The sequence below is a fragment of the Vanessa atalanta genome, chromosome 9 (genome assembly GCF_905147765.1).
Source record: "Vanessa atalanta chromosome 9, ilVanAtal1.2, whole genome shotgun sequence".
NCBI classification, from domain to species: Eukaryota; Metazoa; Arthropoda; class Insecta; order Lepidoptera; family Nymphalidae; genus Vanessa; species Vanessa atalanta.
The window spans coordinates 4,604,993-4,628,493 of NC_061879.1; the positions used below are offsets into that span (position 1 = coordinate 4,604,993).

General features: G+C 32.0%; 3 protein-coding genes across 6 annotated transcripts; 2 read left to right on the top strand and 1 right to left on the bottom strand.

The window, feature by feature from the left end:
• Nucleotides 1-210: 210 nt before the first annotated feature.
• Nucleotides 211-7,285, top strand: LOC125066147 (kelch-like protein 10). Of its 3 annotated transcripts, none has more exons than XM_047674081.1 (13): nucleotides 211-357; nucleotides 671-834; nucleotides 1,090-1,341; nucleotides 1,569-1,833; nucleotides 1,900-2,064; nucleotides 2,531-2,617; nucleotides 3,593-3,739; nucleotides 3,958-4,156; nucleotides 4,528-4,673; nucleotides 4,872-5,089; nucleotides 5,485-5,665; nucleotides 6,529-6,677; nucleotides 6,832-7,285. In XM_047674081.1, the coding sequence occupies exons 1-12, from the start codon at nucleotides 334-336 to the stop codon at nucleotides 6,655-6,657; spliced, it is 1,977 nt and encodes a 658-aa protein (XP_047530037.1). In that variant the 5' UTR covers nucleotides 211-333; the 3' UTR covers nucleotides 6,658-6,677; nucleotides 6,832-7,285. The 3 variants fall into 3 exon arrangements, with proteins under 3 accessions (XP_047530037.1, XP_047530038.1, XP_047530039.1); XM_047674082.1 differs by having other exon boundaries at nucleotides 3,958-4,150; nucleotides 6,832-7,284; XM_047674083.1 differs by having other exon boundaries at nucleotides 719-834; nucleotides 6,832-7,284.
• Nucleotides 7,286-7,769: 484 nt separating this feature from the next.
• LOC125066150 (mitochondrial basic amino acids transporter-like) lies at nucleotides 7,770-9,625 on the bottom strand. Its single transcript, XM_047674089.1, has 3 exons — nucleotides 9,435-9,625; nucleotides 9,095-9,174; nucleotides 7,770-8,928 (listed from the first exon to the last, which is right to left on the bottom strand). The coding sequence occupies exons 2-3, from the start codon at nucleotides 9,126-9,128 to the stop codon at nucleotides 8,078-8,080; spliced, it is 885 nt and encodes a 294-aa protein (XP_047530045.1). The 5' UTR covers nucleotides 9,129-9,174; nucleotides 9,435-9,625; the 3' UTR covers nucleotides 7,770-8,077.
• Nucleotides 9,626-13,136: 3,511 nt separating this feature from the next.
• LOC125066145 (zinc finger protein 570-like) lies at nucleotides 13,137-23,232 on the top strand. Of its 2 annotated transcripts, none has more exons than XM_047674079.1 (13): nucleotides 13,137-13,729; nucleotides 14,172-14,332; nucleotides 14,411-14,562; nucleotides 14,762-14,828; nucleotides 14,924-14,949; nucleotides 15,029-15,102; nucleotides 15,431-15,617; nucleotides 15,877-16,045; nucleotides 16,942-17,106; nucleotides 21,771-21,901; nucleotides 22,094-22,214; nucleotides 22,351-22,478; nucleotides 22,592-23,232. In XM_047674079.1, exons 1-13 carry the CDS (start codon nucleotides 13,460-13,462, stop codon nucleotides 23,191-23,193), a joined length of 2,253 nt encoding a protein of 750 aa, XP_047530035.1. In that variant the 5' UTR covers nucleotides 13,137-13,459; the 3' UTR covers nucleotides 23,194-23,232. The 2 variants fall into 2 exon arrangements, with proteins under 2 accessions (XP_047530035.1, XP_047530036.1); XM_047674080.1 differs by having other exon boundaries at nucleotides 14,927-14,949.
• The last annotated feature ends 269 nt before the right edge of the window (nucleotides 23,233-23,501 follow it).

Below are 23,501 nucleotides of genomic sequence, written 5' to 3' on the forward strand. Positions count from 1 at the left end.
CTATGGATAGTAAAGCCTTTATAAACAATTATTATGAGCAATATTTTTGATATCCACAAGACAACCGCTAATATGAAAATATTGTTATCCAGTAATGTCACCTGGAAGAAAAAGGTGTGACATGTTTGTCATTCATATATCATTTTTTTGCTAACCTAAAATGTTTTATCAAATGACTTGAATTTGCTGTTTTTTTTAGTTATTTTTTACGGTAATTTTACAAATTCGTTACGCTAAATCTCGTTTGTATCGTGACACCTATCGCTTAACATTTATACTTTTTATCGGGCGACAATTTTTTAATGATGAATTTACGTTAGTCATAATAATAAAATGGAAAACGACCCGAATAACACAGTAAGTACTAGAGTGGGGAATGTAATTATTCGACTTAACCATAATTTACCAGATATCTTAATAATTATCACTTGAAACTTAGGTGTGAAAACACAATTTTGTGTCTTAACCAAAGACCTAATATATGTAAGTTCCTAATATTAATTATAAATGTTTTCTGAATGATTTATTCACCGTTCTCACCGGGTATAGCTGTTTCGATAAAAATATATTTGGGAGGAGCCGTTGTGCTGAACCAGATAAGTAAAGCCCTGCCTAAAATGTATTATTTTTCATTGCATTGTATTTTTTGGCATATTTGGTAAATGTTAAGACGGCGGGTCGCGAGACTGGGCGATGTATGTCGGTGGCTGCGATGCAGGCGCTACACCGGTTGCGCGAGTGTCGGCTGCTGTGCGACGCGATAGTGCGTGCGGATGACGGCGCCGCTTTTCCAGTCCACCGCGCCATACTCTCGGCCTGCAGTCCATACTTTTTGTTAGGATTTTTCTTCTTTTCCTTTTAATTACCATACTTTATTCCATTTACTTATTAATGTCTGTCCCCGAACTGTTATTACTTGAGCTCATTTATTTATATGATTTAAGCTTTAAATGACTTTGTGATTTTAAATTCTTGTAAAGGCATTACTTCTCATAAGTCAATAAATTTAAAAAGATAAAATCTGAATAAAAATGACTGAACTGTCTTATGGTCAGTTTTTTAAAATAATCTTTTTACCACTTATCACAGGGCACTTTTTACAACAACACTACACTCGCGCGAGCAAAGCGATGTGCTAATATCGGGCGTGGGTTCAGAAATTCTTCTACTTTTAATCGAATACGCTTACCTGCGACGTATTGAAGTTACTGACATCAACGTATACGAGCTCCTAATGACAGCCGATTATCTCGCCTTCCTTGGAGTACTTCAGCTCTGTTGCGATCACCTCAGAGGCTCTCTTAACCCTAAAAATTGCCTGGGTATTATGATGTTTGCCAGGTTTGATATTTTTGTAGATTTTATTTATTAATAGTAAAATGAGATACCTAATGGCGTGTTTTAGTGTGCGATATATGTTCAAAATATGCGTTCCTTGCTCAACTTCATTTACGTTATAATAATTATCGTGATGTATAACATATTAATTATCCTATCCTAATTCGAGAATATCGCTAAAATTAAATGTATAGAGTAGTGTTAATAATTTTATTATTTATTGGTTTCAGACGGGTATTTTGCTATAAATTAGAGGCCGATTCTCGTAGATATTTGTTGCGTTACTTTGTGACTGTGGCGACCCAGAGCGATGAGTTCCTTCACCTGCCAATTGATGAACTAAACAGTATCATACTAGAAGATGAATTGAATGTTAAGAGCGAGGAGGTCGTATGGGAGGCTGTTTTACGTTGGGTCAACTATGACCCTGATATACGTTGGCATCATACCGTTAAACTTATGGGCAGCATAAGACTTGGCTTATTGGATACACAAGTGAGAAATGAAGTAATAAATTAATCTGATCCTTTATATATAACTAATGAAAGCGATTTATTTCAGTTCTTTTTAGAAAACGTCAAGGATCATCCATATGTGACAGGAAACGAAAGCTCACGCCCTATTATTATTGAAACTCTTAAGTTCCTTTACGACTTAGAAATGATTGCTCAGCGAGACGGTGAAGTGGCTACACCAGAAATTGCACGACCGCGTGTTCCACATGAGGTTAAAAATACTATTTAAAAACATTCATTATTCAATAAAAAGACAAAGGTATTTTACCTTTACCTAATATATCTATTTTGATACGATCGAAATATATTTGAATAGATTACTTAATGGCAGAATATTTGCATATTTGAATTATCCCTGTCATTGGAAATTCGAGCTTTTAGGTTTTAATAAAAACATTATCTCCATATAAGAGCACCCAGTAGGTACTTAAACATATTTGGACAAGCACCTACTAGAGATTTATATAAGATAAGACAAAGACTTTATTCTGGTCTCATAAATTCATTTAAGTGGCCATCAAGTGCACTGCATATCGGAGCAGATACTCAAGGTCACCACTTACAACACTGATACGAAACCGATTGAATTTTTCTATACTAAAAAAATATTATAAATCATATTGTTGTTGTTATAATTATAATGTAAAATTAATTTAATACAAACGTTAAATTATTAGGTATTGTTTGCAATTGGTGGATGGAGTGGCGGGTCACCGACGGCCTTTATTGAGACGTATGACACACGAGCAGACCGTTGGATAAAGGTGATGATATACAGGATTGTATTAATCCTAGCAATTAACGTAAGGCTGCAGTCCTTGATGCCCAGGGTTCAAACGCACTAGCAATTTTAGAAAATACTCTTACTGTACTTTAGAACTATTTTCTAAAGTACAGAGAAAGCGTCCTGCGGTTAACTCCTGTCGTGGATTTGGAATGAGAGATGGAATAAAGATAGCACCTGTATGGGCGAAAATTTTGTCAGGATGATGTAATATTAATTAATCTCGATACATATTAAACAATCCTGATAGAGAACCTACTAAAAATGGTCGTTTGATGTTTGATCGATGTTTGTTATATCGACTATATAATGGTTATACGTTCCCGATTCTATTCCGACCCAACTTCCCTTAATACTGTAAACAATTAAGTTCAGTTCAACCGTAGCGGAAGGCCAATTCTACTTATTTATTTCGATTATATTCCTGTCTAACTTCCACCCGACGACTTCGTTGTGTTCGTAGAATAACAAAGCGGCTGAACGGCAACGGATAGGATTTCGATGCGATTGCGACAACGTTACAATTTGTTAGTAAAATTGGCGATTGGCGAATTGACGTCAATGGTATTGATCGACTATCATCTATTCTTGTTGTAACAACCTTACGCACAACTTAACGACGTAAATCAGTTTCTGTTACTCCAAAGAGGAATTTATAATATCTTTTGTGGGCGGGGGCTTTTATTACCTAATTTTTAATCATATCACTGTTATATTAAGGTCATTACGTTATTTCGATTTAATTAATATCATTATCATTTTGCATGCCTTGTAATCAACGAATGATGTGTAATTCATTCTACGCTATTATTAATATTTAAAAATGGAAATCATTGAATTTTTTTATTAATTTATCTTTTGTAATTCTTTTACAATTAGGTTAGGAGGACAGTTTTGTTTTTATGAAGTGATTCCACTAGGAAATTGGAACTCATGTCACTTGTATATTTTTAAGGTAGAAGAAGTAGACCCAGCTGGTCCTCGTGCTTACCACGGCACTGCTGTGTTGGGTTACTGTATCTACGTCATAGGCGGATTCGACGGAATGGACTATTTTAATTCTTGTCGTTGCTTTGACGCGGTTACCAAAAACTGGCGGGAGGTTAATAACAAGATTGATTTATTTATTACTTTTAAAATATAAATATTTTAGGCGGAATTAATGTTCGATGAGATTCACTAACAGTCAACTTTTAGGCTAATCAGAAAAACATGAACGAGATTGATTATTTACTAATTCAATTAAAACGTCATATTTCAATATTGTATTTGAATTTGGTTTCAAATTTAAAATCGTTATCTATAGTTAATTTATTTTAGGTAGCACCCATGAATGCGCGTCGTTGTTACGTGTCTGTGGCAGTGCTGGGTGAAACTATATATGCAATGGGTGGTTATGATGGTCATCATCGTCAGAATACAGCTGAACGATTCAATCACAGGACCAATCAGTGGTCATTGGTGGCGCCTATGAATGCTCAGAGATCAGATGCGAGTGCAGCAGCTTTAGATAGTGAGAGTAACCAAACAAAGTCAAGGATTTAGTTTTGAAAATATTCAATTTATTCATATGTTATTTAGAAGACTAGTGATTATTTAAATTAGCGTTGAACATCATCATCACTTGTATATTTTAATTGAATCTCCAGCTTTACCAGACGTAGTTATATATAAATACTTATTTTTGTAGATTGCCATATAAATTTCTGATTTGTTGGTATGCCCTTGGGTTTGAATCAAAGTATATAGGTAGGGGCGGGGACGTTCTTCCTAGATAGTCCGATATAGTATCCAGAAAAACGATCTAATAATATAAAACCGATATTATTGGTTAATAAGAATCCATGTAAGAATCCATTGCAATATCAATAAACACAACAAATATTACAGATAAAATTTATATAACGGGGGGATTTAATGGCCAAGAGTGCATGAACAGCGTGGAAGTATATGATCCTGAAACCAATCAATGGACGAACTTAGCACCTATGCGCTCGCGCCGTTCTGGCGTCTCCTGTATAGCTTACCACAATAAGGTATTTTGGCACAATATTACCTTACTTTTTTCAATCATTGTTAATATGGTTTGTTTGTTTATATGGTACAGTATGTTTATATCTTACTTGATGAATAAAGAAGACTGACAATAGAGTGCCATAAATCAAAACCTTTTTGTCTTCTAAAATTTTTGGTAAATGTATAAATTATTTTTTAATGGTAAATAACTTAAACAGATATACGTGATAGGCGGTTTCAATGGCATCTCGAGGATGTGCAGCGGTGAGGTGTACGACCCCAACACGAACACATGGTCGCCGGTTCCAGACATGTACAATCCACGGAGCAACTTCGCCATCGAGGTTATTGACGATATGATTTTCGCTATTGGCGGATTCAATGGAGTCACTACTATTTACCACGTCGAGTGTTACGATGAGAGAACTAATGAATGGTGAGTTTTCTTTAGGGATCCAATCGCAAAAATATACATTTCATAATTGTGGTTTAAAAAAAAATAATAATTGGTAGACTTAAAAAAATAAATAATGTGGTAGGCTTCTTTACACTTTTCAACTAGATTCCTTTCAAAATCATATTTAATGAGTTTTATTACAGACAGGATACGGATACATGAATAACATTTTATCGATTTGAGATACTGTGACGGATACGAAATTATATATAATAATAATAATAGATAATTTCGATTACGAATATTACATTATATAGAAATAGTAAAACGCAAAAAATACAAGATATTAATTTGGCTTTATTTGTAGGTTATCATTTCAGTATTAGGTACCCTGGTTACAAACTAAATGATGATGAAAGATTAAAAATTTCTAGGTATGAAGCCACTGATATGAATATCTACCGCTCCGCATTATCAGCATGTGTGATCATGGGACTTCCAAACGTTTATGATTACATCCATAAACACCGCGAGCGTCTCATGGAGGAGAAACGCCAGAAGATCTTATTGTCAGAGACCGCGCGCCACGGCCAGCATCGCACCGCATTACCTGATGTTAGAATATTTTGTTATTTTTATTGATTAACAATGTAAACATATTGGTAGTAACAATAATTTATCGATATTAAAGTAAAAAAAATATACATTAACGCCTAAATCCCGACTACAGAAATCACGCGCGTTGTTCGCAATATCAAAACTATTGTTATCCGAAGTTCTGATGTTTAGGGACCTACTCTATACTATACCTATAGCCGTGGTTGCATATCACCTGCTTCAAGGATTGCTTAACAAAATATTTAAGATCATCATTACTCAAAGAATAAATGGCTTGAAATTTTTTTAAAACTCGACTACTTTACTTGATTTTGCTTAGCTTTACATTATTAAGCGGAAGATCCTCATTTAAAATAAGTGTCTTGGTTTTATTACATCTTTTAAAAAATCTGAGTCATGTTTATTGTACTAAGTGCGCATACAGAAAACGTACTCCTAACTCTACTTATTTTTTTTAGTAGATTAAATACGTAGTGTACTTAATTTTTTTAAATTGATTCATAAAATAGGCATCATCCAACGTTGTAACTTCTATTTGTTATTGCTCATTCGAACACAAAAATATAATATTTATGTAAGATTTATGATTTGTCTTCATCATGTTTGTTATTATAAATATTAAACAAAGGCGTAGCGATAAATTTGCTCCAAAGGTCGAACAAAACATAACATAATGTTCATCGTGATCTTTTATCTTGCTACTACTTTCTGCTCGTGGAATTTCCTAAAAGTATAATAGATAGTAATAAAATAATTTCAAATAAAAATTATAATTTTACTGTTATTCATTGATATTTTAATTCAGTGATATAACATTTTTTTGTTAAATAGATAAAGATCACGTAAGATTTATTCGACAGGTACATTTGATCGAAGACAATGATGATATGCTGGAGCAACTTGGACTGATAGAAAACCAAGCAAACAACGACGTCCCTGTCCCGCCTCCGCCGCCACCACCTCAGCCAATGGAGCAGGATAGGCATTAATACGCCATTAAATATTAACCGTAAATTTTTATTTTTGAATAATGATATAATTATTTACTATTTCAAATCAGTTTCTACTATTTATAACGTCTGTGGTTATCATTAGAAATGAGTTTATATTGTATGTATTTATGTATTTTTTAATTTATTGCTAAATATTATATTTTTCAACAGATCACACCTAGCATATCGATATACAAATATCTTACCTAAATAGTTCGACGTTGGAATGAAGCTATTTAGAAATCAATAAGTAAAATTCTTGTGGAATTAATACGATGTTAAAGATTATTATTTATAAAATATTTACACATATTTAGCGCTTTTGGCATATTTTAATATGATGACTTTTCATAATGTGAATCATTTCTGTATTTTGGAGTAGTTTTTTTTAAATGTTTTAAATTTTTCGGACAAGTATACGATTTTAAGTTGATAATTTTTTGTTTTATTTAATGCTGTCTAATAACATATTTAAAAATACATCAACATATATTTATCTAGCTTTTATTTCGTAATCTCTGACTATTTTTATCAAAATTAAATAAGTAAATTAACTACTAAGAAATCTGTTAATTTGTAAAGAACTAATAAGAAGATCATTATTACAAAGATAATGTAATATGCTAGTGTTTAATAACAGAATATATATATATTATTACATATGACTTTACCCGTTTTAGTGTTTGGTCGTCAAATATTATAAAAAAAAATATCTAATTCGGTTTAGTAACTTGGTCGAGTAAGAGCAAAAGACAGATAGACAGACAAACGGATGGACAGACAGACAGCCAGAGAAACAGACAGATAGACAGTTACTTTCGTATTTATATATAAAGGTAGATGAGGTAAAAAAAATATCCATTTCTTATGGCGATAGATTCGACTAACCAACGCTACGGCATGCATTATGTTACTATTAAGTTTTTAGACAGTTGTTTAATATTTATAATAACAATGAAACCATAAATGTGTGAAATACCTATTTTTTATGTATTTGAAGATACCAATGATTAAGTACTTAAGTTATTGGCAAATCAATAGTTTATTTTCAATAGGAATTTATAACATTATATATATTGTCCAAAAAATACCTATCCAAAAATATAAAATATTAGTAACAAAAGATGGGCCTACACAATTAGCACACACCGTGTTATAACATTCATTTAATTTAGATATAATTATTTTTTCCAACATAGATTAACTATTAAATATATTATTCTATAATCACTGGAAAATAATATCTTTGTACCATTTAAAAAAGATCACGCAAGAAATTGACTTACTTTTACACCAATGTACACTCACTGTAATATATACACTGACTTTTAGAGACGGAATCAAAATAGTGGTATCATATACTTTTCATTATTTTTTTTTAAACAATCACATTTTAAAAATTAGTTATAAAAATGGTTTATATATCGTATTGATACTCTGTGCTGTCACACCTTACAGCTTCATTTCGCGCAGCTGCCTGAACTAGAGATTTTGTCGAAGAGTCACCAGATAAAATTCTTTGCCATGCGCGTTCCGTCCACGCAACAGCTGTGAAACAAGCTCCGTTGCTGATAAATGCACGTATTGTTACAGCGCCAAGACCACGTCCCATGCAACGCCAACCATCTGCTCGCACCGACTTTACAAAACAATCCCATGCTCCTGTATATCGTCCTACTACGTCACCTTGAATTCTAGATTTAACAACGTCTACAGGGTATAAAATTACCCATGATAATACTCCAGCCATTCCACCAGCTGTGAAAACTTTCATTGCGGATTGGTGTCCACGAGTCATAGCTTCGTATGATGTGAAGTAAATCGCAAATGATAGGCTATCACGACCTATTGTTATTGTCAAGCCTCGGAAAAGTGCTCTGTATCCTCCTGTTCGTAATATATGGCGCGCTCCGGCCCATGCTCCTGTTGGCATTCCTTGTCCGGGGGTAGCAAGCTGTTGTCGCGTTTTGACAAGTTCAACTGGGGCGCATGCGAAACTTTGTAACGTTCCTGCAGCTCCACCAGCTATTGCGTATGACACCAGGGAGTCTGGATTCGGTAACATTCGTTTGGTATTGCCATATGTTCCAAAAACTATAGCATTTATTCCTGCTACACCTCCTAGAGGTGCACCCACTCCACGGTAAGCACTGGAAAGTGTTCCTCCTTTAAATAGAACTTTAGCACATTCCAATGCGCTACCTCTACCCGATTGAACGTGGACCTTTAATGTGTCTAACGGATGACCAGCAATAATGCCAGCACAACCTGAAATAATATCAGTAAAAGATTATGTTCATTTTATAATTATATTTAATTGTTTATGTAATGTGTTGATTCAAAAGTGTAAAAATAATTGTATAATTACATTATGTTTATAGGTGCAGGATCTGAATTAAGAAGTAAAGACAAGTGGGTACTAATAGATAATTACCTCCAATGCATCCAGCTATGAAGTCCAGAGCCATTTCAAGTAGTTAAAAGTAAAATGAAATTATCCTAAATGAATGATATCTGCAACAAAATAATTGATTTTACTAAAACATACTCGTTTGTTATACACTTAAAAATATGTAAGAATTTATATATTTCAATAGATAATCATAATAATATTCTCACTGGTATCATATAGCCGTACCGCTATCGAAACAAAAGCTTGGCGTATAGCAAACTTACAGTATCATTCGCTATCAATAGCCGTATAATTATTTATAAACTATTGTTGGGAAGATGGCGAAAACGACCCCTGATAAGAATAAAGTATGAATGCTTACCTTGTATTTGTTGTTCAAATCAAGTAATCGTAGTGTGAATTGACGTTGTCACCACTAGATGTTATACCAATAAACATATTGTTGGAAGTATGGGTTAAATGCTAAGATACAGCCTCTTGGATGTGAAGCGTGATTATCCAGAGCAGTCCACCGGCCGGTCACCGTCCGTCTCGCAATCGCCTGCGCCCGCCCGCTCGAGACCCTTCCACCTTATCGCTGCAGGTCATGTTTATCTCTAGGGGCGCCATACTACTTTTAATACCTACTATATTTGATAAATACACAAATTAAATGGTATCACTTTAGTTTAAATTTTCTTTTTCGTAACTCATTTTTCTATCATTTCATCCCAGCTATCTTTATACCTAAATGTGTCTAAATAAACACTGAATGACGCATATGCTTGTAGAGATACATAAGACATTTTATTTCCATCCCCAGTTTTGGTTTAATTTGTAGATTTCCTGACAAACCCAAAAGTTAAGATATTCTAATGCAATACATTATAATGACAGTAAGAAATTAAACGAACACGAGTCACAAACTCAAATCGCGACTTGTAAAATTGAAAATTATGTAACAGAATAATAACAACATTATATGCTGACAATTGAAACAATTTAAATATTGCTATATATTGGAACCATATCTAAATATGGTCGTAATGTGTTCAATCTGAAAGATTTATGTTATTAAGTTGGAATAAAACAGATTGAACATATTTACAATTCGTTTTCTTATTTGTAGTATCGTGTGCGGTGTACGATAGATTTTGGCACATCTAGTAGTTATTTATAGAATAGTACTCTTTTATAGTGAATACAATACAAAATTTATTACAATTACATAGTATTAATGTACTCATACTCATTCCACCTAATATTCACAAAAATGAAATGGTATGGTAATCACCAAATTCTAAAACCTATTTGATACATAGATAAATCCTCCGCGAACGTAATTTAATTTTTTAAATAATAATTGCTCTTATAGACCAAACATATATATTCCAATAAAAACTTTTTTATCACAGCACATAAATTGTAAGCCTATCGGTTAATATTGCTACCGATTTTTTTTGTGATTATTTGTATTTTTTAATTAATGTCTTATCGAACTAACGAAGGCAATTATGGGCTTAGATGTATACGTATACTAATGATTATATAATATTTAAGTAGGTATCCCTCTCAACAAATTCCCAGTATCAGCCTGGAGTTTGGAAGTTGATATTGACGTCCGTTAGTCCTGCGCCTGAGCTGTCTCCCATCGTGTCAGATTCTTGTAGAATAGTAGGTAGTGGTAGTAGTGCTGTGTTTGCTCACATATTCGTGCACTATGATATCTGTGATATATATGATATATTCCCATTAAACAATAATACATTAATGTATAATTTGTTAATAATACTTATCCTTTTTAAAATTGAATCGACACATACTACAACAAAAGTCGATTATGTATACAGCGTGCTACATGAGCGAGCTCATAATAGATTGACTTTCTTGATCTACAGAACTTTATCGCATAATTGAAAAAAAAAAACACTATAAACATGCTTTGCATATATACATAAATTTATACCTAATTATAATAATAAAAATATAATTAGTTATTTGAAATAATAAAATAAAAATCGGCCAACAATTTTTAGGTTTGAAAATTTTAAACGCCTGACTGGTATAAGATTTGATCTTATATTTAGAAAAGCTAACTTAACTAACTAGCTAAGTTAGTAAGTAGCTAGCTAACTGTGTGTAGTGTGTTTCTAAAGGTCAGTTTCTGAGTGCAAACTCATTCACAACTTATGCAATTCTTCAAAAAGTTACTAATCAGTTTATATATTTAGTAATTTTTGCTAAAATTTTGGTTTACCAACATTTTGACAAATGCGTGTTGACAACACAGATATCGACATTCAAAAGTTTTGTAAGCTTCCAGACTTCCACAATTTTATTATAATATATATGAGATTATTATATAGGCAGATAACCTCATTATGCTATTCATGTTGAAAGTATGAATAGGCATCATAGAAAAAGTAATAAAAAAAGATTGATTACGATAAATAGTAATAAAACCAAATAATAATACATAATATAAATGTAAAAAATAAAGCTAAAATGAACTAAAAATAACAGTGTAAGTTATATTTAATATCATATCATTTTCAAGCTAAACCGTATCGGGTCGCTAGTGTGATTTTTTTTTCTTTTAATGTTTTGTTATATTTTATTAATATAAGGTTTTCTGTATATTTCAGGTAATATGAAGGAAATATTAGAATAACAAAACTAGTAATAACTATCAACTATCAGCTGTTTCTTGTGCGAACGCAGGTCACGGGGATCATCGACGCGTAGTACTTACGAAAAGTATAGATATTGCGACGCCCGACCATTTCATACTTTATTTAATATTACTTATTACGCGTTATTTTTGATTGATTAGATTCGTTAAAATATTCCTTAAAACAACCTGCAAATGTCTTTCTGTCAGGATCAGGCCTCCACTATTTTTGAGAAGGTTACCTACCACCGCGCTACTCCAATGTGTGTTGATGTGGATAATTTTCACCTAAGATTTAAGAAATGATTCCCTTGTGATTTTTTTCTTTGCTGCGGAACTCAACGTTAATTTTAAACACAAATTAACCTCTTGAAAATTCAGTGGTTCTTGTTTTTGTAGATTCGACAGAGATTTAAGATTTCATAGTCATCTGTAACTACAGCCTCCTGCATATTATATAGTCGGCGAAGAATGTGGCCAAAATTGTAATTATATGATTGTTCTATCTACTTACAGACACATATTTTGGGTAACAGTCAATGGAATAAATAAAATACTGTTCTGAGTAAGAAGCTCTGTTTTTTGTTTAATACCGATTACATGCGTTGATGTAGATTAATATTCACCGAGCTCGCTTTTGCTTATACCCGGATCATAAATTTCAGAAAAGATAAACGGCAGGAGAACCTAAATTTTGGCATGAAAAATTGGAAATAGTTTTTAGCTACTTAGACGGCTTGCTAGCCTAGTGCTAAAGCCTAGACTTCGCAACTAACTTGGAGAAACTTTCTCTTCGAAGTCAATGAAATTAATGTAAAAAAAAAAACAGAATTCTTGTTTATATAGATTTTGTTCGTAACAAGGCTCGAAATATATCAACATATAATTAAAAAAAGTTTTTGTATCTCTACATATCGTAAAATATAAATGAAGAGGGTTGCCAGGTTCGAATTGCAGAATCGGTAAAAAAGATTGAGATTTTCAAGTATTTTTAATCGTGAAAGGAAGTAAGTCGTAAATTAATTAGGGTATTGATAATTCAAACTTATAATATATTTTTTAATAAATAGTAAATACATTTAAAAATAAGCGTCAATAAGAGCTAAACACGGCATGTATTTAATTTAAAAAAGATTATTACCAAGTAATTTTTTGTTTAATTATGTTCTGTTTACTGCGGGTTTGTTGTCAATATTTAAACTTCTCATATAAATTGATATCAACACCTACTCCTACTATCCGACAATACGCGAGATTAGAAATGTACTTATAATTATATTGAAGACTGCATGATGCAAAATCTTTGCTTTTTTAAGAATTCATAAATTAAAAAAAATGTGTCAAGTAAACTGCCAACTTCAAAATTCAAATTGACAATTTACTATATATAGTAGTCACTAGTCAGTAAGAAAATTGACAAAAAATTCGCATTTCGTTACCTGTCTAGATTTTAGAAAATTAAAGTTTTGTTAGAGATTCATTTACAATTGTGAGAAACCGTTAAATTTTGGATTCTTAGGATTGTTTTGACTTTTTTCCGTAAAACATTAATTAGAAACTTTTAGGTTTTACAAAACAATCGAAAACATAAATCGTTTGTACTGGTGCAATAAATACAGTTTTTCGAAATGCTTTCATCAATCGCAATATTTATATCTTAATACATACGTATTGGCATATGCCTTAAGTTTAAGTTTTTTTTATTTTAAAGAGAATTGATTTTTGAATAGAAAATTATGTCGAACCAAAACAACGAAAATTCTAATGATTTAGAAAATGAAATACCACTAACTGCTATAGTATATAACAAACACATAGAACAAACTAAAGCAGTCATGGCAAAAAATATGTTTCAAAATGAATCTACATCAAACCCAGGGATATCTATAGATATTAAATATGTTTGTCGAATATGCCTAATGGCTGAAAATAATATGATTTCACTGATGTCTACAGTTGGATGTGATGTCTTAGCTGATATGTTCACGTCTATTTCTTCCATTAAAGTATGTTTTTATTTACTTTTAATAGTTTTTTTTTTTATTTGCCCTAGGAGCAATCCCAGCTTCATTCTTTTAAGATTACATTCAAGATATTTAACTTTACTTTACTTCAGAAGTTTTATTAGTGACTTAACAAATAGAAGGAATATGATTTAAATTTTGAATGAATTCCTTATTAATATATTAAATTTTCATAAAATAAACACAATTTCGAGGAATTGACCATGACCACATTGACCCAACTCTCATATTGCTCCTGGTTGATCCTTAAACAAACTTAGTAATATTATAATTAGTAGTAATAATAATTAGTGAAAAATTTGAAATAAGAGATTTCTTAGAAATCATCATCCTTATAGATCAAAAATAGATATCTTTTTGCATTAATTATTAACAATTTCAAGGATAAAATTGAGAGAATTAATTTCAAAATATGTTATTACAGGTTTCTTCCGATGAAAGCCTTCCATTACAAATATGTGTTTCATGTCGAAAGGATATCTTACATTGCTATAAATTTAAGCTCAAATGTAACAAGACAAACAACATTTTGAGGTCTTTATTAAAGGACAAATGTAATAGTAACCTTATTGGCTACAATACTAGGTAAGCTTAGGGGTATTTCTAAATCCTTATCATAATAAATTTAGAACAAACAAATATATTCATCATTTGCATTTGTAGCGATTTAGATAAAGTGGATCAGATCACACAGACAATGTTTGATGATGTTGTCAGATTAAATAAAATGCAACAGAATGAAATTAATACTATAAAAGATGAAACATTAAAAGAAGAGCAAGATCTTAAAACAGAAATTAATGAAGATCATGAAGGTATTATATTCTAATAAATATATCATTGCCATTTATGACTAGTATGTCTTAAGTATTATTTATATGTTGAATATTTTTAATTTATAACTTTTTATCAACACAGATTTTTTAAATGATTTTTCTTATTTTAAAAATCATGTTAATTAATACTTGCTGTTAAAGAGATAAAATTTAAAATTCTATGTTAAATATTTTTCAGAAATTGAATACTTAGAGGATGACATTTTTTATGACAATGATGCTGTTAAAAATGAAGAGGATAAAAGGTACTGATGTTAAATTAAGAATGACCAAAGAGTTATTTCTCTATTATTTTTATTTTTGTTTATATCAAATAATTATTAAAACATTTCTATTTCAGAAGTGAGGAGACACTTGAATTAACAGGTATGGCGTTTTAGTGATTTGTATGAAAGTTTTTTAATTAACTTCATAATAATAGAATAATAAATTATGTAAATTACAGATAAAGAAAAAAATTATAAACAAAAAAGTTTTAAAGCAAAGAAGAAAAGATTTAATTGCAACAATTGTTTTAAGGTAAGTTTTATTTATAATTGTATAATTTCATTGAAGACTATTCTTTCGGTTTCTTTATTTTCCCTTGTAATTCTTGTTAGAAAATGCTGTTCTGTAATCTACAATATTTAATACTGGTTGTCACCCGCGGTTCGGTTCAGTGGTTCAGCAGAAAGAGCAACAGACTGACAGACAGTGTTACTTACGCAATTATATTATATTAGTATAGATATATAAATAAAAGTTTAGTTTATCTATATATCTTAAAAAAACGTTTTGTAAGTAAGTATGCACTAATAAAAATAGGCCTTAAAAGTTAAATATTAGAGTTTTTTATTGTCTTTTTTAGAATTTCCTAAAATCTAAAACACTGAGAACACACGTCCAGACATGTCATAGTGGTAAAACATTCCCGCCATTTGGTTGTGGACAGTGCAAAGATTCCTTTAATTCTCAAGAAGATCTTCACATACATTCGGCACTGCACGTCAAGGGTACCCACTGGACCTGCAATAAATGTTTCAAAGACTTTACAGGTATGATTTGTTTTAAAATAAATTCAATAATAATAGTTTGAAAACTTGAATTCCTGTTTCTAATAATGTTTCCAAATTGACCTGCTACAAGTCTGGAAGTTATAAGAATGAAGGAATAGAGGGTGTGTTTGTCTTTGGCCACACATGATCTAAAATTTTTTACACAGTTAGTTAGTTTCCGTTGATCGTGACTACCGCGTTTGGTATCGGTCAATAGATATATTATATATATGTAATATATTGTCAATAATTGTTTCAGAACGCAACAGATTCAGACGTCACATCCGGCGTCACATGGAGACGAAGCGCTACGCGTGCGAGGCGTGTGACAAGACGTTCTCGGAGCTGTGCGCCCTGCGCAGACACTCGCGCGTGCACACCGGGGAGAAGGTCGAGAAAAAGTATCGATGTGATATATGCGATAAAAGGTACATTCAATTTTATTTGGTAGGTGTAATGACATTATTCAATAAATCAATTCTATCGCTTTAGACCTGTTTATATTGTGTGATTTGCTTAAATAATTTAAATTGGAATCAAGCATAAGATATTATTTATTTAGATGATTTTGGTTAGAAGAATCTAAGTACGCTGTCAAGATTATCACTAGGGAATTCTACTGTTTGAAAAAGTACTTCAAAATGTTGATTTTCCTACTAAAAGTCACAAAAAAATATATTTCGGCAAAATAAACACGTATTGAAATAAAACTAGTTTTTAACGGATTTAATCGCGTATATTAATTATTTTAACATCCCGACGTTTCGAGCACTTTGCAGTGTTCGTGGTCACGGGCAGACTAAGGTGACATGTGTCTGTTCGAATTACAAAAGAAATATTATTTACAACTACCGCCAACGATTTCTTAATTGATATCTTGAGTAGCGTTCCGGTTGCACGCAGAAGGCACTAACTGTATCTTTAGGTCTTGCGGTCTTCGGTCACATGATATACAGACTATAAATTACACCTTTAATTTTAATATAATAAAATAATAATTTTGCGCTTTTATGACTCAAAATCAAAATATTTAAGTATATTTCTACCCTTTTTTTAATGATTATCAAATTTCATAATTTATTTTTACTACCCAAAGTACCCTATTATGAAAAAATCCATATGCCACACCTTGTGGTAGAGTTGAAGAGCTACCCCAGGTGACCTAAAAGCCATCGTGGTTGTAAGCGTCTCAACAACTCGTATGGTGGAGGTCAACCGGCCCACCAACAAAAGCCTTTCCAAGGTTGTCGTCATAGACGACGGCGGGTAATGGTCCGCCAGGTCAAAGAAGTGTGACAAGTTCGTGACGCCGGCGCTCGCGCAGGTTCTGCGACAGCAGCCAGCTGGCGGCGCACTCGGCGCGCCACACGGGCGTGCGGCCGTGCGCGTGCGAGTGCGGGAAGACCTTCCCGTCGCGCCGCCTGCTGGCCTCGCACCGCCTCGTGCACTCCGACCTCAAGCGGTTCGCGTGCGACTACTGCGATAAACGGTGAGGCCGTGTCCTCTTTATAATGAAGAATATTCGTTTTCGAGTATTTTTAAAGCGAATATAAAATCGAACATATTATTCATATTTTGAATACTTCAAATACTTCACTTCTACTTAACCTAGCGCACAGAGTAGACGTGTTACAGATTTTTAAAAAATATTAAATAAAACATTCAGTGAATTGTGACCCATAATAATTAAGTTTTAAGAATATCTTTGCCTAAGCAAGTGTTACGTTCAAAGACGATAATAATTTTTTGCATCGATGCGGTAACCGCTCTTCACCTCTTCGGGTAAACGAGACGGGACCTTAAGTGTGTAACTCTTTATCTCACTCACATGAAATAACGCAAGTGTGCATACAAATCGGTAATGAGTGCACGAAGATCGCCGACTGGAAGTGGCATCGGACTTGGCGGTTCTCACCCAAACCTGTCAACTTCTGATATGGATACTGATTCCGCCAACTCCCAAATAACTTTTCGAAACAAACGAAAACAAACTGATGACAGCGACTATATTAAAAATGAATTATCTGAGATAAGAAAACAAATGACTGAAATGATGTCGGCTTTAATGTCTACAAGTAATATACAAAAAGAAAACATAAACAAACTCTGTCAAGATGTTGCTGCAATAAAAAACCAAGTAAACAACATTAGCATTACCATAGATAAAATTATTATAGATCAAAACAATTTAAAAACTACAGTAGAAAACCTAGAAACTAACATGAATAACACGAAGATAAGAGTAGAAAAGTTAGAATCTCATGCAAACGAAATAAATAACAATTTCTATGCACCTAATTCCAACTATAATAAAATGTCCTGTGAAGAAATATTCTCAGAAATTCATGAGCGTCACGCACGATCTAAAAATATTATCATTGCTGGAATTCCTGAGGCCAGCATGTCTGTTCGCGACAAACAAGATAGTGATAAGCACGAAGTAGTTAAAATTCTAAAAATGATTAATAGCAATTGTCCTGAACCTTTAACAATATATCGACTCGGAAAGCAAAAGACAGAAATCTCGAAACATTAAAATATGTTTGCCCTCTGAAAAAGCAGCAAAAGACATACTGCGTAATAAAAGTAATCTAAAGAATGATAGAATCAAAATATTTTCTGATCAAACATCATATCAACGGAATTACTTTAAAAAATTACATGAAGAACTTAAAACCCGCATTGATAATGGTGAAAAAAGCATTAGAATTAAATATATAAAAGGAATACCTAAAATAATTAAGACCTTACAGACTGAATCCAATAAAAAGACAAAAAACTAATAAAACCGTCAGCTGAGAAAATCACTTATCAAGTTGTTTCTAAGTATACGGATATAGTTACAACAAAAAAATCTCTGAAGTGTTTTTATGCCAATATACGCAGTATCACTAAGCCGGGCAAACTGGATGAATTGAGATGCTCAATTGAATCGTTTCGAACAATAATACATATAATTATTTTATCGGAGACATGGATAAAAACTGAAGATGAAGCTAGAAGAATCCAAATGCCGTGCTATACACATTACTATAATTTTAGACAAGATAAAAGAGGGGGTGGAGTTTCTATATTCGTACATAACAATTTAAAGCATAGTATTATTGAAGATCACTGTATTGATGATAACCATTATTTATGGGTACATGTAAATAAATTCTCACTAGATGTTGGTGCTATATACAAACCTGAAAGAACTAATGACAATAATTTCATAGAAACATATTCCTCTCAACTTCAAAAAATGAAAAGAGCAGTAGTATTTGGAGATTTTAACTATAATTTGCTTGACATCGAACGCGGTACTAGAAACTACAAAGATATATTAAAAGAGAATGATTTTAAAATATTGAATAAACTTGACCATCAACACTGCACACGTGAGACGACAACAAAAACAATCCTCGATCACGTCTGTAGCAACTTGAAACATAATGATTTTCATTTAGCTATCATTGATTCAGCAATATCGGATCATAAACAAATATTTTGCGAGATCAAAAGATATCAACCTCCACCTTTACGAAGAGTCGAATATTCAGCTGTCAACTATGAAAATTTTTACAAATTAATTGAAAACATAAAGAACCCTGAAGAAGACTTCGAATATAGCATGTTAGAAAAGCAACTGATGGACTGCCTATTAAAAAGTAAAATAACAAAATATAAAATTCTTAACTTGCCGAAACAGGATTGGATAAATAAAAACATTATAGAAGACATAAACAATAGGAATATGCTATGGCAAAACTATAAAATAAATAAAACTGATAAAAATATAGAAGAAGAGCTTAATGCAATAAAAACTAAAGTAAGAGAAAATATAGAGACAACGAAAAACGCCTACTACTATAACAACTTTATAAACTGCATAAATAAACCTAGAAAAATGTGGCAACTAATCTTTGATTTGTCTAAAAATAAATTAAATGTGTCTCCATTGGTTGATAAGCTCGTTACCGATTCGGGTACTATAACAGATGAAAGAGAAATCTGCGAATACTTTAACAGCTATTTTTCAACAATTGGATCAGTTCTGGCAAATGCAATTCCGAATAAATATCATCAAAGTCAAGTCCAAACTCAACCACTTCCCACCTACAGTACAATTCAGCTAAATAAGATGTCACCTATTACACCGACCGAAATAATTAAGATTATTGATAATCTTGATATTAATACTAGTTCTGGTATTGATGGTATTAACACAAAAGCTGTAAAATGCATTAAAAATATTGTAGCAGATAAATTAACATTATGTCTAAATAGATGCCTTAACGAAGGAACTTTTCCAGACAGTCTTAAGGTCGCAAAAGTTACTCCGATATATAAATCTGGAAGTAAATCGAATCCCAGTAACTACCGCCCCATCTCAATACTTCCCGTTATTTCCAAAATCTTTGAAAAGGTTATCTACTCTAGATTAGAAGATCACCTAAATTCTATCGATTTCTTCTATAAACAGCAATGCGGTTTTCGCAGACACTCAAACACACTATCGGCAACCATTGATCTCATTACTAAAATTAAAAACAAAATAGATAAAAAGCAAATAGGTTTGGGTATATTCGTCGATTTAACTAAGGCATTTGATACGGTCAGTCATGAAATACTATTGAGAAAAATTTCTAATATTGGTGTGACGGGGAACGCGTTTAAAATATTAAAATCTTACTTACATAACCGTAAACAGATTGTTAAAATAGGGCAACACCAAAGTTCCACTAAATCTTTTCGATATGGCGTCCCTCAAGGATCAATTCTGGGCCCATTGTTGTTCCTAATATACATAAATGATATTTCCCAAATTGGTCTTCATGGGGACATATCTCTATATGCAGATGATACAAGCCTTTTTTATTTTGGCAACTCTATTAACGCTATTTTGCCTAAAGTAAGAAATGATTTAAATACTCTTAAGTGACTGGTTTCTAAACAACTTACTAACAATTAATATCTCAAAAACAAAATATGTTATATTTTCCGCGAAAAACAAAAATATTGACAGTAACTTTCAACTCATGATAAACGATGAAATTATTGAGAGAAAAACGCATGAAAAATATTTGGGTCTAACTTTAGATAATCACCTGAATTGGAAACCCCACTTGCAAAAAATTAAGTCAAAATTAATCTCCCTCACAGGAGCTATCCGAAGTATAACGAAATGTTTACCGCGAAAAGTAAGATATATCATTTACAATTCCCTAATCAAGCCGCATATTGACTATTTGATAGAAATTTGGGGAACGGCAGCTAAGTCAAACTTAAATATAATACAAAAATCTCAAAATAAATTAATTAAAATATTATTTAACTATCGTTTTCGGACACCAACACAAAAGATTTACACGGACACGGAAACAAACATACAAATATTATACATGTATATTAGTACGAAAAATTTTAAACCGGGACATACATACTAAGATAACATTTACTAAAAAAATACAAGTGCAAAAAATTAAATTACGAAATGCTAACAATTTAATATTACGCCCATCTAGAACAAATTACGGTAAAAAGAACATTGAATATGATGGTGCTCAGCTATATAACTCTTTACCAAAGGAAATAAAGGAGACTAAATCAATATTAAGTTTCAAAAAACTACTCAAATTTCATATCTTAAAACAAAAAATATAACTTATTAACACCAAAATTTAATTTAATTTTACTTTAAAAAACATAATAAAAAAAAAATTAAAAAAAAAAGCTAAAAATAAAAAATATTAAAAAAGTTAAATAGAATAAAAAATAATAATATTAATAATTTCATGCACTTACACTACAAAACATACTAACATTTATAGATATACACACATATATACCGGCTTAGGTAATTTATTTAACATTATAAACTTAACTTCCATATCAACAATATCCATCAATGCCACTTCTGGTACTTATTAATCGATGAAGTTAATAATTGTAACATGCATGTATACGGTGTTTATATTTTAATGTAAGATCTGTCTACCCTCTTTTGTGTGATATTTTATTTTATCTTTACTTTGTTATCTCTGTACGCTTCTTTTATAATTGTTTTATTTTATATAGTTTCTCAGTAAGTGAAATATATGTATTTCTTTTGAGGAATTAATAAAGTCTCCAAATATATAATACTTAAAGACGAAATTTAAACTTTTTCAGATTTCGTCACGAGTCGACTCGCAATACGCACCACCGCACCCATACGGGCGAAAAGCCTTACATCTGCTCGATATGCGGCAAGACGTTCATACAGAGCTCTAACCTTAAGCTACACATGCGCACTCATACGGGTATATTATTTAATATGTGCAAAATACATTTTATCCCATGATATATCTATACTGATTGTAAAGCATTTCATTAAAAACAGGTCAAAGTTTTTGTATTTTTTATCAATGTACAATACATATAATTAACTCTGAACTGTGTTTGTTAATAAATTGAAAAAAGTACATAAAATTAAAGAAGCATGTTTTTTATAGGTGAAAGACCATACACGTGTGACGTTTGCGGGCGGAAGTTTACTTCTGGCTCCTCACTAACGTGTCACCGTCGCACGCACACCGGGGAGAAACCCTACAGTTGTCATATTTGTGGTAAAAGGTAACAGAAATAAATATATTTATTCAAGTAGATCATTCAATATTACAGCGTAAATAATTCACATATTTTTTGAATTTAACAGAAGTATACATTAAAAAAAAAATACTACTTAAAACTAATTCTTCATTTATTTTAGATTTGCTAGGACAGACATTCGCACACACATGCGCCAGCACACCGGTGAACGACCTTTCGCCTGCTGTGTTTGTCCCAAGAAGTTCATCAATGCGGCACGACTACGTGACCACTATCTCATACATACGGGTACCTTTTTATGCTGATTTAAAATGCAGATTGCTCTTGTATTATTCAATTAATATTTCTGTATAGAAAAGCATATTTCAATTTATTCAACATCGTTAAATACATTTTTGCAGGTGAAAAACCCTATGAGTGCGCCATTTGTAATGAAAAATTTAAAAAGAAAAGTTATTTGGCGAAACATCTAAGAAGCCACGATAAAGAGAAAAAAATAAAAGAGAAAAAGATTGTAATTGTTCAACAATTACCTTTCATGATGGATAATAATTTAATTTATGCAGAGAGTGCCACTAATGAAATAGCTATAAAAGATGCTCCAGAATCGAATGTTGATACTGAATACGAGAATAAAGAAGTCACTTTGGTTACAGAAGAAGTTCCTTTGGAAGTATCTGGAGAGCTTGTATTGCAGGATGACAGTAATGTGAAGGCAGAACTCGTAGTGGTCAATGTTGGACATAATGATATAAATTACGAAGAGGGGGAAATATGTCTAAATACAAATAATATTAAGTATGAAAATGATCGAAATACACATAATGGTAGCTTAGTGACTGTGAATGAAGGTGAGGTGAATATATCCGAGTCCGCCTCAGTGGTGGAAGGAAGTGCAGTGAAATTATACCAGTTAGACCAAAGTTTAGTGCAAATACATACGTCTGGCCGACATATCACTATCCAAAAGATTACTAGTAAAATGACTACAAACTTCAATTAAACAACTATTTATCTATAAAATTATAACAATTAATTGCTTCAATAAATATTATTTATCAAATTTATTTTCTCTGAACACATGCTTTTTACTTGATGGTAGAGCTTTATTCAAGTCTGTCTGGGTAGCTACCACCCACTCATCAGGTATTCTACCGCCAAACAGGAAGTATTTTTGTGTTCCGTTTTGAAGGGTGAGTGAGACAGTTTAACTAAAGGCGCAAGGGATACAACAACTTAGTTCCTAAGGTTGTTGGCGCATTAGCGATGTAAGGAATGGTTAATATTTCTATCAGTGTTAATGTGTATGTG